Below are 16,039 nucleotides of genomic sequence, written 5' to 3' on the forward strand. Positions count from 1 at the left end.
GCTGTTTTTTCTTTATATTTTATTACTCTAACCTTTCAGCACACTGGCCATGTGATTGTACTAACATTCATTTCTGATTACTATGACTACGCCTAATTAACATACTCTAGGCTCCACATGCTTTATCAGCTGGAACGTGAAAGGAATTAACCAGGTGGTCAAGTGTAGCCGAGTGTATGCTCATCTTATGTCCTTAAGTCTGGATGTTGTTTTTCTCCAAGAGACCCATCTCCGGTCCAGCGATAAACTAAAGAGAGGATAAGTAGACCAAATATTTCACTCCAATTTTGGTGCTAAGGCCAGAGGGGCAGCCATCCTTATCAGAAAAGGCACCCTGTTTGTCTCCTCCAAAGTAATTTCGGATACTAGTGGAAGCTATATTATAGTAATGCGGATATGGTTTACCACACAGGTTATTCTGGCTAACCTCTATGGTCCTAATCGGGATGACTCAACAATTTCCTCTGACCTCATCGTAACACTTCCTGACCATAACACTCATCATTTGATATTGGGCGGAGATTTCAATTGTGTAATGCATCCAAGTCTAGACAGATCCAAACCGAAGCCCAACAATGTAATTTCAAAATCAGGTGCAGTAATCAACTCATTTCTAGAATCCTATAATTTGTCTGATCCATGGAGGAGGAGCTATCCCACTGCTAAACAGTACTCCTTTTGTTTCTCCAGTCCACAGCTCATACTCTAGGATTGACTTTTTCCTGCTGGACAATAGAATTCTTCATTTTGTAACTAATAGCCAATATCGCAGCATCGTTATCTCAGACCACAGCCCTGTCCTATCTCAGACCGTAGCCCTGTCCAGCTAGATATCTGCTTTCCGGACAGTACTGTGTCACAAAGCGCATGGAGACTTGACCCACTACTACTATCCTGTAGTGCCTTTAAAAAATACACATCTACTCACATTGATGTCTTTTTACAGATCAACTGCACCCCTGATGTGTTTCACTCTGCTGTGTGGGAGTCGTAAAAAGCATATCTAAGAGGCCAAATTATTTCATACACAGTGTATGATGACAGACAGCGTACCAAACGCTTATTGGAGATATCTCAACTCATTCTAGACTCCTGAACTCTACAAAGAGAGACACCAATAAAAAATTTGACAATCTTTCCACCAAACAAATCACTTTAGTAGCCTTAAGCCATTAATCAACCTAGATGGCAGTGACCCCAACCCAGTCACTGACATTTTTGGGTTACTTCCCCTAGACCAGAATGCTACCATGCATCAGGCTCGCCAATTTGTTCTCTTTCACTGGAAGTCTGCAAAGCCGCCCTCCTTTATGCAGTGGGTTAAGGAGGTGGTGTCATCTCTGCCTCTGGAGAAGGTTGGGTACACTGTGCTTGGGTCCCAACAAAGTTTGACTTAACCTGGTCTCCATTAATACAATACCTGGAGAGCCTGTCTTTTACTTTGTGTACCTTGCATAGTTTGGTAAGCAGCCATGTCTGTTCCAGTGGCCATTTGTGCTGATAACATGTTTTATTTAACTTTTATTCCCATTGGTTTTGTTTCTGTTACTGTTTGTTTCTTTCCTATTGAACTTACTTTTATAGATGCCTTGGTGGGTGGGTGTTGGGGAGGGAGGGAGGGAGGGAGGGAGGGAGGGAGGGAGGGAGGGAGGGAGGGAGGGAGGGAGGGAGGGAGGGATGGGAGAATGGGTGGTTGGGGTTGTACTGTTTTTGTTTTCTATAAAGTTATTGTTTAAAATAAAAAAGTAAAGAGTAGACACTGTGCTATACTCCGAAAGACCAAATAACTATTACTACTAGTTATAGTGTATTGCACATACCAGGAAAGTGGATGAGTTGAAGGAGGCGATGGAGATGGAGTAGAGGATCTGGGACTTCTTCAGGGCCTTCAGTTCTTTCTCCCTGTATCCCAGGACCTGCTCCAGAAAGGCCTTCTCCCATGCATAGAACTTCAGGATCTTGATCCCGTTCAGGATCTCGTTCATCAGCTTGATTCGACCATCCATAAACTTCATCTGTACCTCCTAGGGAGAAGCATTCAAAGACATGGTTAAATAGATAGTCGGCCCTTCTAAAACGAGGGAAGAGGACAGCAACACCACAAGAGAACAGCACAATAGAAAACCTATAGAAGTGTTGTTGCACCAGCATACCTGTATCTATTACTCATCTCAGGATGGCGCTGCAGTGGATAGTAGCTGTCTTATGGGCTCCTGACCAATTCTGCTATTTTGTGTGTTTTTTTGTTTGACGAAGCCATTGTCAAATAACATGTGATTTTATAAACATTGATTTGTCAGTTACAGCTGCAAATACTTGTCAAGTAACAGCTAATGTTGAGCACTCTACAGAAGTATGTACTTGTTTAATTTAATTAGAATTGTACTCTGTTACAGTATTGAACACAGTTCTGAACACTTAGCAGTTTTACGACGAGGAAACAACAAAGCGGCCAGGAAAGCGGTCAGTGACATTCTACCACTGTAACTTAGATTAAAACAGGCATTATTGCCAAAACTGTCTGTTGTTTTTCCAAAAAACAAATGAAAAATATAGCCTTTTATAGCCCCTTTTTTTCTGTGGTTGTTTTTCATAAGCATAACATGGTGGAGACATCCATCCAACCCGCACTCCCACACAGCTCCGCTTCGGCTATGTAAACCAGCTGTGGCATCCCTGACCAAGCATGCAAAATCACATTCTGATTCGGCTACTACCTGGGGTCAAAGTAGCCTGGAAAGACTGTCTGGTCCCAGATCTTTTTGCATTGAGGTCAACGTGCATATGAATCTCCTCTTAGGACATGTCTGTACCTGCAGTTTGCTCCTTTTCTTGGCGATGAATCCATTGAGTGGGAAGATGAGGATGACGGTGGCAATTCCGGCTAGCGCAGATGGGCCTAGGTGCTGTAAAATGGCATCGTTTTACACAAGTCATCAAAAGCTAATGTTTGTTATAAATGAGTACCAAAGAAAACAAATGTCCGTCATCAATGAAAACAGAAGTGACAGTGCCATCCATACCTGCCAGAGGAAGAAGAGGCAGAGGGCGATCTCGATAGGAGCCAGCCACACTGCGTTGAAGTAAACCACAAAGTCCATGAGCTTCTGAGTGTCGGCTGATACCAGGTTGACGATCTCCCCCACTGTGCACGTCCTCCTGGATGCGCTGTTGATCACCAAAGACTAGAGGAAAAATAGAACAACCTCAAGTTAAACCTCCAGTAAATGAGTATTATGTAACACTTGGTTTCAAGGTTTCTTAACATCCAGAACCTCTTTTTCCAACTTAAATAAACCCTAAACTTGACAATTAACATATTTATTTTTCAATGTTTTTTTCTTGGTCCTTGGAAAAATAATATGTTAATTGTCGAGGTATAGTTTATTTACGTTGGAATTTCAAGCCTGCCATTAAGAGCCAATGTTTACAACGTGACGCACAGTCACCCACTGTCTACTGGTTGGCACGACGACATACCTTTCTGTAGACCAGTCCCATCACGGCTGTCTTCACTCTCATGCCCACGGTGAAGCAGGTGTACATGTACTGGTGGTTGAACAGGGACTGGAGACAGGACAGCAGGAACATCAGGGTAGCGTAGAAGTAACCCTTCCACAGGGGGGCGTCTTCTTCGTTCATGAAGCCCAGAAGAAGACTGTTGGAGAGGGGATAAGGGTGAAAGAGAGAACATGGTAATATAATACAGTACTTCCTGTGGATACGTTCTGCTTCATGTTTCTGGAGACTTTCAGCATACTCAACTCAACAGAGTCTTATTCATACTATAAAACATAAGCCTATACACTCAACATGGACACTGTGCCACTGCCAATGCAGTGCATTTAATAGAGTCATAAGACAGACAAGTTACTGTTCTCTGTCAGCTTTATGTACCCCTGTCATGTTCCTTCACTATCACTGCTTTGCCATGCAGCCCTGTGTGGACTATGATCATTAGTGTGGCCGCAGGGCCTGCTGGTCGACACAAAGCCGTCTCTAGTAGCACAACAGTGCTCCTCTTGTGGCTGGGCTGGCCTCAACACTTGGCTAGTGGCTCTCTTATTGTGGTCCACCAGAGCAACCTCAGCCTTTCTGCTGTTTAGAGCCTTCTCTTCACTCTCTCTTTCTTTCCTTCCTTTCTTTCTTTTCTTCCCTCCCTTAAGCTAAGCTAATGTCCTTGACTCTCCATGTTGGGGCAGAAAGCTGTGGTCTCTGACTCCTTTCTCTTCACCGTAATTAACACTTCCACCAAGCCATGGCTGTGCAACAACAACAACAAGGTTCCTGTCTAGACTGGCATTGGGTGCCAGAGATGGGGTCAAGCATGGCGGGTCCAGTTTTAAGGTTGCCAAATTGACATTTTAGTATGTATATCAATGTGAAGGGCATTGGAAATAGACATGGAATCTGTCTGACTTGCAAGGGATTATTGTGTCATGTGCTGCCCAGTTTACGATGGCTTTGTTTACGATGTGATGCCATGGATTTTTGGGAGCTTAGTCTCCTGTGTAGAATTAACGTCAAACCCTTAGCCATTTTTACCTGAGCACCTGAGGGATGGCAAACATAAAGAAGTCGTGGAAGATGATGCACATCGTCCCAGTAAGGAAGTAAGGTCCCAAGTTCCTGGCCAGTGTCCTCAGCAGACAGAAGCCGGAGCTCTGCTCCTTCTGCAGCTTCCTGAGTATCTGGGCCTGGTCGGGCAGTCTGGTGCCCAGCGCCACGCCTGCCGCCATGGTCTTCTCCTGCCTGGAAAAACAAACAGACAGAGAGGACATCTGGGTTTGATGGCCCTACATGTTGCCTGTTTTTTAAAATATGAAACAAAGGGATGAAAAAAATTCAACAACAGTCATTGTTGTTCATTTGACACATTTGACACAAAACTTTGAAGAGAAGACTTTTCAGCAGCCATAAAAGCATTATCCTGCTCACACATGAGTAGATGAGCGCTGAACGCAAGGTTTTGGAATTTAACAATGGGGTCTTCAAAGCTAGTGTCTCAACATTACAGTAAGAAGGGGACTTCTTTTGACCTATTTGAAGGGGACTTCTTTTGACCTTTTTGAAGGGGACTTCTTTTGACCTTTTGACCTATTTTCGGACTTAAGTGTCCCTTAGCGAGATGGCTTGTTTTTCCGATTACAACTACACAAGCTCCTCAAGGGACCTCGATCACCTAGAGTTCTAGGCAGACACTATTCTGAAGTTTAACCACAATGTCAATGTCATAAAATTAAGTTAATTGATTCCTGAGTCTCTGAAGCTACTGAATTAGTTTGGCGAGAGTATGCATATTGTAATTGGTTCTTACTGTTGCAGTTTGGCACATTCTGTGGTCCACTCCTCCTCCAAATCAGAGATGATCTTGTCCGATGTGTCCTCTTCCCTCAGGTTCCACAGGTCTCCAGCTTCCAGAGGCGTACGATAACCTTTAACCACCAGCCTGAGGGGAACAGCGATGATACACTGAGTGTGCAAATTAAGAACACCTTCCTAATATTGACTTGCACCTGGTCAGTCTATGTCTTGGAAAGAGCTGGTGTTCTTCAGGTTTTGTACACTCAGTGTATACGTTATACACAAACACCCATGTACATTATAAGATTTACAGTATAAAAGATTTTTCAAACAACATGTTGTTTGAGAGTTTCATTAAACCATCTTACCCAGTAAACCACCAGAAGAGCATCTTCGACAGGAAAGAGGCATCCTTGACTGGACATGGGTTCTGAAACAGATTAGAGGGTGAATGTCACTGACTTTGACCACCATGTAAATCTCTCAATGTTTAAAGGCTTTGGTAAAACATAGGACTCCTCTGTGGCTGACTTTAATGGTTCTTTGATGTACTTGTGGAGTCGATTTACTGGATGCTAATGAGTTTAAACAGCATGATGCAGTAAGGTGGTCCTTAGTGGAAACTGCATGTGTAAATAGCTGGAGACTGTGGACAGGAGTAAAGCGCGTAAACAGTTAGAGTTAGTGTTGGAGCTAGGGTTGGGAGGAGAATTTGAGGTCCATGCTGGGTGGTAACGTGTCGTCAGTGTGGCACCATGCTGAACACACACACCTACACACTAGCAATTTGTGCTCATGCTCAATCTTTGGCAACCTCTCTTCCCTCTACCGCCCCCTCACCGGAGGTCTTACTCTGTCTCTCTCTCTCCATCTCTCTTGCTCTTCCTCTCCATCCCTTGCTTTCTCTGTTGTTGTCTGACTATGAGAATCTCTGACCAAGATGTGGGGGAGCAGAGAACACACTAGGGTGTGGCTCTTACACCAGGCTGTGGCTTCCAATCCTCTGAACCTCACTACCGCTGGCCGACCAGGATAGATGCTGAGAGACATTTAGGAGTTTTTTGGGACAGTTTGTTTTCTTGTTTTTCTCTCAAGATACAGTATCATGTAATGTCATGGACTATATAGGCTTCACTGTAGCTACCACTGCCAAAGTCAGGTTGATAGTCGCTATGGTTGTTTGGTTGGGACATGATTCATCAGTCTTTTTTGATTGGACTGACCGTGAGAGAGTATGATTCCGTAAACCGCATAAATACAGAACTGCGTTGGTGTAGTAGTGGTGTAACGGTCGTAGCATGGTTCATGTGGTGTGTGAGTCGTGTGTATGGAATGGACAGAGTAGGCAACACACATTCATTCATTAATTCACACTGTCCTCATAGGAAAGTGGGCAGAGAGAGGAAGTGAATCACTTGAGCTTCCACCAAAAGGGAAACTCAGTGAGTGTGTTGACAACGAAAGTCGAAAACCACAAGATGGATTCTATTCTCAATCCCAGTCTCTGCCCAAGCATTCTCTCATGTTTTGGAAGGAGAGAGCATTTTGACGGAAGTGAAATATAGCCCACGTTCTGATCTAATGCCTACTTTGACAAGGACGGTTTTTCCCTCTGGAGGCTGGTCAGCGAAACAACACAGGATGAGCTGGGCCAGTTGGAGTGAGAAGTAGGAGAAAAACGCTGTGTATCTCACAATATCGGTGGTGATACCCTGTTAAAAAAAGAAAACAGTGAATATTACATGATTTGCCGAAGTAAATAAAGGTTAAATAAGTACAATTGCCAACGTTATTGTTGTCATTGCATTTCTCATGCAACATATAGTTGTGTAACCATTTGTGGGTTACTGAGACATGCATCTTTTGAGTTTTAAGACATAGGAAAATGGGTTGGTAACACACAATATTGGAACTGTGGCATCAAGGAAATCATGTTTCAATTTAAATGCTCTGTCACAACTAGTAAACAATGTATCATTAATTGCAATACTTTTTATTTCATCAGTGTGGGTTTGCATGAGTTTGTCAAAATTCAAGCTTTTCTTCCCAGATAAAGATTTGAAGATTTCCCATGCTTGAACTCAACATAAGGAACACTATATAGGACAGGATATGGTTATATCACAGAGAGACTCAATAAAGATTATTTTGAACCATAAAGCCAAATCATGGTGAAAAACCAAAGTCTATAATACATCGCTTTATATAAATGAAGCAATAGTAAAAAGCTCCCTGCAGTCACGCTACGACCCATATCTGTAAATAGAGAGATTGTGGGTGAAGCAGACACAAACCAACAACCCTCCCTCCCTCTTTCTCAATGGAAGACAGCCAAAACAGTGATATTAACCACGTATTATGTGAAATGTGGTTTTCACATGTTATTCTTAACTTATAAGAGACCAGCAGGCCTGTTTTTGATGGCCCATATGTCAACCTAATGTTTACCCGTTTCCCTTTGTGTGAAAGTTAGAGCCATAGTAAACGGCAGTTGGAGTGATTTTGGCATTTTAGTCATTTAGCAGACACTCTTATCCAGCCCTTATAGGAGCAGTTAGGGTTAAGTGCCTTGCTCAAGGGCAAAAGATTTTTCATCTAGTTGGCTCAGGGATTTGAACCAGAGACCTTTCGGTTACTGGCACAACACTCTTAACCGCTAGGCTGTCTGCCGCACAGGTACGAATTGCAATCTGACAATTGTAATTGTCAGATGCTTCATAAACAACAGGTGTAGATTTACAGTCAAAGGCTTATGAGCAATGATAGCTTGGCTATGTACAGGGGGTACCAGTACCTAGTCGATGTGCAGGGGTACAAGGAAATTGAGGTAGATATGTACATAAAGGTAGGGGTAAAGTGACCAGGCAACAGGATAGATACACTGCTGCTATTGTCTATTACTGTATGTGATGAGTGTGTGTGTGGCGAATGTGTGCGTGTATGTGTAAGTATGTGTGAGTGTGTGGGTAGAGTCCAGTGTGTGTGCATAGTCAGAAATAGTGCAAAAAGGGTCAATGGAGATATTCCGGTTAGCTATTTAGCACACTTATGACTTGGGGGTTGAAGAGGTACAGGAAGCTTTTGGTCTCAGACTTAGCACACCTCTACCATTTGCCATGCGGTAGCAGAGAGAACAGTCTATTTATATTACCTTTATTTAACTAGATCAGTTAAGAACAAATTCATATTTTCAATGACAGCCTAGGAACAGTGGGTTAACTGCCTGTTCAGGGACAGAACGACAGATTTGTACATTGTCAGCTCCGGTTACTAGTCCAATACTCTAACCACTAGGCTACCCTGCCGCCCCGTCTATGACTTGGTTGGCTGGAGTTTGACAAATTTTAGGCCCTTCCTCTGACACCACCTGGTATATAGGTCCTGGATGTCAGGGAGTTCAATCCCGTATGCACTACCCTCTGTAGCATCTTGCGGTCAGATGCCGAGCAGTTGCCACACCAAGTGGGGATGCAGCCAGTCGAGATGCTCTCAATGGTGCAGCTGTTGAACGTTTTGATCATCTGACAGCCCATGCCAAATCTTTTTAGCCTCCTGACGGGGAAGAGGCATTGTCGTGCCTTCTTCACGACTGTGTTATTGTGTTTGGACCATGATAGGTCCTTAGTGATGTGGACACTGAGGAACTTGAAGCTGTCGACCCGCTCCACTACAGCCCATGTGATTGGGGGAATATTCTGCCCTCCGTTTCCTGTAGTTGTTGATGACAACCTCACACTATGTTGCGCCCAGAGTGCGGATGGGGAGAACAAACTAGATCCGGCCGCATAGTGAAAACAGGGTCAGGATGGTATGGAGCTAGGAGTGGGTGGTAATATATGCCTGTAAACATAGGTCAGTTGGTCTGACCAACGAGCCGAGGGAATTGGGTCTGCAAAACCAAACCAAACATGAACTCTGTACACTCAGAGCTTTTACCGTTGCAGTGAAATGTCTCATATTGAGATACAGGATACTCTCTTCTAATGTTGTTGTTTGTCTACCAGAAGAGCTGTCTTCTCTGAGTTTGTCCATATGATCAGTGCTGGTGGTGGCCACGTGTGTGCACGTTTGAAAATGTGTCGTTTGAACATGCTCTTTCCGTGACAGACTAACCAGGTGAAAAGCTATGATCCCTTATTGATGTCACCTGTTAAATCTAATCAGGGTTTTTCACACTCAACAGTTTCTAGTCTATATCAAGAATGGTCCACCACCCAAAGGACATCCAGCCAACTTGACATAACTGTGGGAAGCATTGGAGTCAACATGGGCTAGCATCCCTGTGGAACGCTTTCAACACCTTGTGCCGATGTATTGAGGCTGTTCTGAGGGAACAAGGGGGTGCAACTCAATATTAGGAAGGTGTTCTTAATGTTTTGTTCTCCCGGAGTATGTGACTGTTTTGAGTGGATAATACAAATACTGTATTTCCCAGTAGGTCGGTCCCAGTAGGTGTTTGCTGGCTGTTCCTGCCTTTAAAAGTGGTGTTGACGTGCCTCTGGTCTGACCCTGGGCTGCCATGTTGGGTTGTCTCACCATCACTATCGGTTTTACCTCAGAGCTGTCATTACTGCTGGCCTAAACACTGTGTGTGGTAATGTCATACTGGAGGCGATAAGGATGTGATATGGATGTGTGTGTTTCTAAAAACGTGAATGCTGTTACCGCTTTGACAAATACGAGGACAATGATTGCAGTGTCTGTAAGGAAGAGACACCGTATGAGAGGAGGGGAGTCTAGAAATCTACAGAGGCTTTAGGGAGACAAGGGAGACGAGAGTTGGCAGTGTCTGTCATCCGCCCTAACAACACTGCAGGGTTTCCTCTGTCGACTTTAGGCAGGCAATACATTTCTACCCAAGTCATGCTAAGTCTAGACTAGAAAACCCTTGGTTAATTTTGTGGAGTTACGAATAAAGCATAGCAGGCACAACAGCATCTCTATATCAAGCAATGCGCTCTCTAGTCTCTAAGCCTAGACTATGGGTAGACAACCCTAGACCCTAGACAACCCTTCAAACAAACTGGTTCTGCGGGGTCACTGAGTGCAAACCTAAGCAGACATAACAGTCAGGATGTAGGCGTAGCATATTCATCCAAGTAAATTGTTTCCTACGATACAAAATTACTGTGTGTCATGACTGTTTTGACAGGAGTCTCTATTAACCTACATTCACATAGCGTGTGAGAATAATCTTGACTACTTGTAACATCAGTCATGCAGACACTGAGTAGGTTAGTGCCTGTGTCATCACACCTGCTACTTCTCCCATAGACCATAGAGAATAAAGTAATGTTCTACTACCGCCGTACCTCGTACATAACCAGCTGGATCTTTGCCCGTAGGGGCACCAGGGAACACACCACCGCCAGGACCCAGAACAGGAAGAGGAAGACGGAGGAACGACAGCCTCGTATCCTCTCCAACTGGATGATGCATATGGCCAGGACCTGAGGAGAGAGTGGGAGAGTGAGTGATAGACTGGGAGAGAGAGTAGTATGACTTGCATTACAACGGATTGTGAAAGTCAAGCGAGTGTTTTGAAAGGAGAGACCCCTGACTGAGGACTGGCAAGCGAGTCTACTTTGAAACTCAACAACTATTACTTTGAAGATGAAAATGAATCACTCAATAAATCCTTTGTATCAGCATTCACTGTCATTCCCAGTAGTCTCTCTGATAGAAAATATTAAATATTTATAAGGATTGGATTTGGCTTTTTTTGGTTTTGGATAAAGAGGTTAGATTGGGATTTCCCTGACCACAGGTGGTGGCCACGTGTGTGCACGTTTGAAAATGCTGACTTCCTTCAATAAAACAACAGATGTATGGTACTATGCCCTCCACCCCTCCTTCCTTCCATCCCTCCATCCATGCATTGCCTTTTGCCTGAATTGCACTATATTTATTTTCTTTTATTTGTTCGAATAAATAAATAAAATAACATAACATTCTTAACTGACTTGTCTGGTTAAGTAAATGTTTAGTCAAATAAGTAGATAAAACAGGACTGATTCCATGTTTTGGGGCACCACTGTCTATCTGAAAAATGCCTCGTCTTTCCACGGACTGTGTTTTGGCTGTAATTATCTCTGACTGTCGGTAGTTTGGTCAAGTTGAGAAGTCATCCAGCCTCGCCAGCTCATCACTAAAAGGAGAGTTGTGGTTATAGAGTTGCATAATAGATACCATACTGGTTCCATCAGATCTTAAAAACTGTCCTGTTTTTAAGCAACCAGCCATGATTATTTAACGTTTGATAGATCAACAACACCATAGAAACACTTTTTGTATGCTATAGAGTAGAGATAAATATGGTGATTGTTGGGTTAATTTCAGTTTTTAAGCCTATTGTCTGACTAGCCACATTGCAGGCAAAGAAACTGCTTCCAGCCTCATAATTACCTTGACAACTCCTAAAGGTTGTAGTGTGGCAAGACAGCACAAACTTATCTGGGACCAGGCTAGGTAGAAACACTGTATAGAAAAATATCTATGCTGTGTGGTTAGATGACAGGTTCATTTCCCAGTTTCTATGCTGCTTGGCCTGTTGCCTAACTAAATACATTGCAAGCAAGAAATGGTCATTCCCTTCTGAGAGGAACCCATTTCCTTAAATGGAAGTCAGTGGGTAGAACTAAGTCCATTACTAAACCTAACTCAATTCCCTACCTAGTAATTATACTGGAAGTCTGGGGAATTGGGGTGGAAAAATAACTCTGCGTCATGGTGTCGCTGATTACAGCAGATGGCGTGCCTTGCAAGCAGCTCTCATGGTAGGAAGGGAGAGTAACCATGACCACGAACCAGGGTGAGTCTGGTGAAAAAAATTACATTCCCATACATTGACTGTATATGGGTCGATGAGGATGAGAAACAAGCAAAATAACGTAGTTTCTTTTGGACACAGTGTTCCTTAGCTTTACGTATGGGGAAACCAGAGGGTGGTGGCTGCCATTATGGTTCTATGTCCAGAAAATTATTGGCCTTGGCTTTTTATTTACATAGCAACCAACCAATCAACTGTAAATATCATGGCTGATTAACTGTAGCAAGGTCTTGGATTTCAAATCCGGGTCCCTAATGTGATAAAAAAGTGACCTTTTTAAAAATAGATGCCTTGTGTATCTGGTACAAGAGATGCATTCAGTATTTCTTCACCCAAACAGTTGCTGATATTGACCTAAGAGTCTGAGGTGACCACAGGTGGGCCAGACTGTCTGATTTGGAGGGACTGAGTCTGTGCAGCACTTGTGTTCGGCCTCTGAGGGAGAGGGGAGTTATGGGTAGGGGGGTCATGGCTCTGTGAGTCAGCTACAGGAGGCACACTGCCCTACATCCGGCCTCCTCCGCTCCTCCCTCTATTCCAACCCCTTGCACCTCTGCCTTTGTCATAAATCTAACGTTATACCCCCTCACACAGTGGTAAACAGGACTTTATTCTATCTAGCTGGACCTCCCATAGTGCACTGCACTGCTCTTCACCGACGTTCTTCTCAGCCTGATCCCAGTACTGTAAATCAGTGGTGAGGATGATTTGAGAGTAGAGTACAGTATGTCTTTGTAATCATTGTAAGAATTGTCACAGTGTTTATTGACAGAGGTCATGGAGTGCTTTACTTAGCCTCTGCCCTGTCTAAGAGTAAATCAGGAGTAAATTACTCAAACTGCTGCTATACGCATGCACCCCCAGGATCTGCTGTCAGGGAAGCCTCTTTGTTCACGATTGCTCTCTCCATCTACTATGTCTCAGTATCGCCTCTTGACTTATCTTCCTTGACAGCAGATCCTGGCGGTGCATTAAAAATATATATAATGTATTTCACCTGCTTAAATAAAGGTAGGGGGAAAAGCAACCCCCAGGATCTACTGTCAGGGAAGAGAAGTCAACAGAAGATACTGAGACATAAACAGTAGATAGAGAGAGAGAGCAATCGTGAAGAAAGAAGCTGAGACAAAGACATTGGCTGATGGTTACAGTACTTACCACAGTCAAGCTGCGTATGATGGGACTGAGGAGGAAGACCATGTGGTTTTGGATCTCATGACTCCTCTCCAGAAGAATGTAGAAGAACTCCACAAAGCCAAATGAAGCCAGGAGGAACCCCAGCACCTGAAGGATGGACAGACACAGGGAGGGAAGCAGAGTGAGGTCTACAGTACTGTCATTGTGATTGATTCAAACATTTTGGTTACTGGGGAAACCAGAAACATGCATCTTTAGCACCTAAATGACAATCTGGACTCTAAAGAGACTGGAACTGTCAATCCATATTGTCAAGTTGCATGTCTCCATATTGTAAGTATTTTATATACTTTATACAGACTGAAGTACAACCACATGGAACATAACAGTGGAAAGTGAGAAGGGACTAATACATTTAAATGTACATGTAACCCTCTTTGGGGTGCCATGTAAGCCATCCTATAAACTCTTACGTTCGTCCTGTAAACTCTTACGTTCGTCCTGTAAACTCTTACGTTCGTCCTATAAACTCTTACGTTCGTCCTGTAAACTCTTACGTTCGTCCTGTAAACTCTTACGTTCGTCCTATAAACTCTTACGTTCGTCCTGTAAACGCTTACGTTCGTCCTATAAACTCTTACGTTCGTCCTGTAAACTCTTACGTTCGTCCTGTAAACTCTTACGTTCGTCCTGTAAACTCTTACGTCCGTCCTATAAACTCTTACGTTCGTCCTATAAACTCTTACGTTCGTCCTATAAACTCTTACGTTCGTCCTGTAAACTCTTACGTTCGTCCTATAAACTCTTACGTTCGTCCTGTAAACGCTTACGTTCGTCCTATAAACTCTTACGTTCGTCCTGTAAACGCTTACGTTCGTCCTATAAACTCTTACGTTCGTCCTGTAAACGCTTACGTTCGTCCTATAAACTCTTACGTTCGTCCTGTAAACTCTTACGTTGGTCCTGTAAACTCTTACGTTCGTCCTGTAAACTCTTACGTTCGTCCTATAAACTCTTACGTTCGTCCTATAAACTCTTACGTTTGTTCTATAAACTATTTTGTTCGTCCTGTAAACTCTTACGTTCGTCCTGTAAACTCTTACGTTCGTCCTGTAAACTCTCCATGCTTTCTTGAGTACTCTCTAAACCTTCAAGGCTTTTCCCCACTGATATCCCCTCCTCTTGCTCGCTAAGGCATGAAATTGTCCCCGGCCGGCCCTATATAAACACTAACCATTTGGTGCTTGGTTTTCACAGTACTTCACACTCATATTATTTTATGGCAGATATGGTTGGTGCACTCGAACACTCGCCTGGTCTTGTATAATGTTAATGGCCATGCCATGTCTACTCTTGCGGTTTGGTTTAAGGCTGGTCTTAAGGCTCAGGACTGATTTGTGCAGGCTAGTTGTACTTTCGGGTTGAAACGTTGCACTGAATAACACTACAGGCGTATCCAGCAGTGTGTGGGTACTGGGTATCTATTTTTCTTTCATGACTTTACTTTTTGTACCCTGCATCTGCAAGTCACTGGATGTGCTTATAAACACAGGCTGGTTTGGCTCATAGAGATAGAATGACTAGAATGGACAATTCAAGTCACTGTTCTGTGATCATTGGACCGACCGCTGACCATATTGGGATTCTATGGGTTGGCTCACCGTCTTGGCAGTGCAGAGAGTGGAGATTCGGATGCATCCAGAGTCATGGCAGTAGAGTTTGAGGGCGTAGAAGGGCGCCAACAGCCAGAGGTAGACGCACGGGAACCAGACCAGCACCGTGTTCTGGAAGCACTCTGTCAGGTCCGGTTTGTCTGTGTACCACGTTCGATTCCAGTCCTGGAAAAGACAAAGATAGACCAGTTAATATGCAGTGTAAAATTAAGATGGTAGAGAGCAGAGGAGTAGGTTTCTGCACCATTCTCTGCACTGAGTAGAAGTCATTTCTTTCTTGACTCAATACAGATTTACATTTATGAAATGGACTATTGTTCAATGTTCTCATGAGTTAATTTTAGTTACAGAATTTCTCATTCAGTTTCTAAATTGGCTGTGTTCAAATAAATACAACTCAACCAATTTTCCTCTAAGCCTAGCCTACTGTACTGTCAACTTGAGGAATGTCAACTTGATATATCAGTCTAACAGTTTACTTCTGTCAGGGTATTAGCCTAGTGACAGATTATTGAGGGCACGGATTGTTAAATGAACTGCTTGAAGCAGGGCTGAGTCCAGTCCAGAGAAACTGGACGCTGGTTACAGTATAATGTCCCGGTCTGTGTATCTAGGCAATGGAGAGTGAAACCACAGCAAGTCAACATAATCTGTGCGCGTTGGTTGGATGGTTGGAGCTTGGGAGTTTTTCGTCTTTTTTTCTACAGAGCTGAGTCAGTCCTGGAATATTTTAACCCACGGCTCCACCACGTTTAAAAACTTTCCCCTTTGGAAGGGCGAAGTCAGTCAAAATATTACAGTACATGATGACGATACAAACCCACTTAGACGACAGTGGGATGTATTCTGTTTGTGCCGACCGAAGTGTGTACTGTTGGCCGAAGTTACCAAATCCACATTTCCAGATTGCATCATGCAAGCCTGCAGCCCCCGGCGACGGTGGGCTGAAAAGGAAGGAAGTCTGACTGTAAAAAGCACCAAAATACTCTTAGCCTCTAAGTGCTCTCTTGTACTCTCACCTCTCCCTGTTTATCACCTCTTAGCCCACTAATGAGGGGCTGGGTGTCTGGCTGCAGTTTGGAGGAGCTAGAGGTGC

The 16,039-nt window shown here is 43.6% G+C and overlaps 1 protein-coding gene across 1 annotated transcript in view; it reads right to left on the minus strand.

Annotated features, from left to right (window-relative positions):
• The window catches only part of LOC135536527 (multidrug resistance-associated protein 1-like), a 38,716-nt gene that overhangs the window by 9,975 nt on the left and 12,702 nt on the right, over positions 1–16,039 (minus strand). Inside the window, exons 3-13 of the mRNA XM_064962838.1 lie at positions 14,932–15,108; positions 13,292–13,417; positions 10,617–10,754; positions 6,894–7,016; positions 5,673–5,734; positions 5,318–5,449; positions 4,546–4,752; positions 3,481–3,658; positions 3,024–3,185; positions 2,814–2,906; positions 1,821–2,024 (exon numbers count right to left, since the gene is read on the minus strand). Coding sequence (XP_064818910.1) covers positions 1,821–2,024; positions 2,814–2,906; positions 3,024–3,185; positions 3,481–3,658; positions 4,546–4,752; positions 5,318–5,449; positions 5,673–5,734; positions 6,894–7,016; positions 10,617–10,754; positions 13,292–13,417; positions 14,932–15,108 — 1,602 coding nt within the window. The remainder of the gene's footprint in view (positions 1–1,820; positions 2,025–2,813; positions 2,907–3,023; positions 3,186–3,480; positions 3,659–4,545; positions 4,753–5,317; positions 5,450–5,672; positions 5,735–6,893; positions 7,017–10,616; positions 10,755–13,291; positions 13,418–14,931; positions 15,109–16,039) is intronic.

The sequence above is a fragment of the Oncorhynchus masou genome, chromosome 5 (assembly GCF_036934945.1).
Source record: "Oncorhynchus masou masou isolate Uvic2021 chromosome 5, UVic_Omas_1.1, whole genome shotgun sequence".
NCBI classification, from domain to species: domain Eukaryota; kingdom Metazoa; phylum Chordata; class Actinopteri; order Salmoniformes; family Salmonidae; genus Oncorhynchus; species Oncorhynchus masou.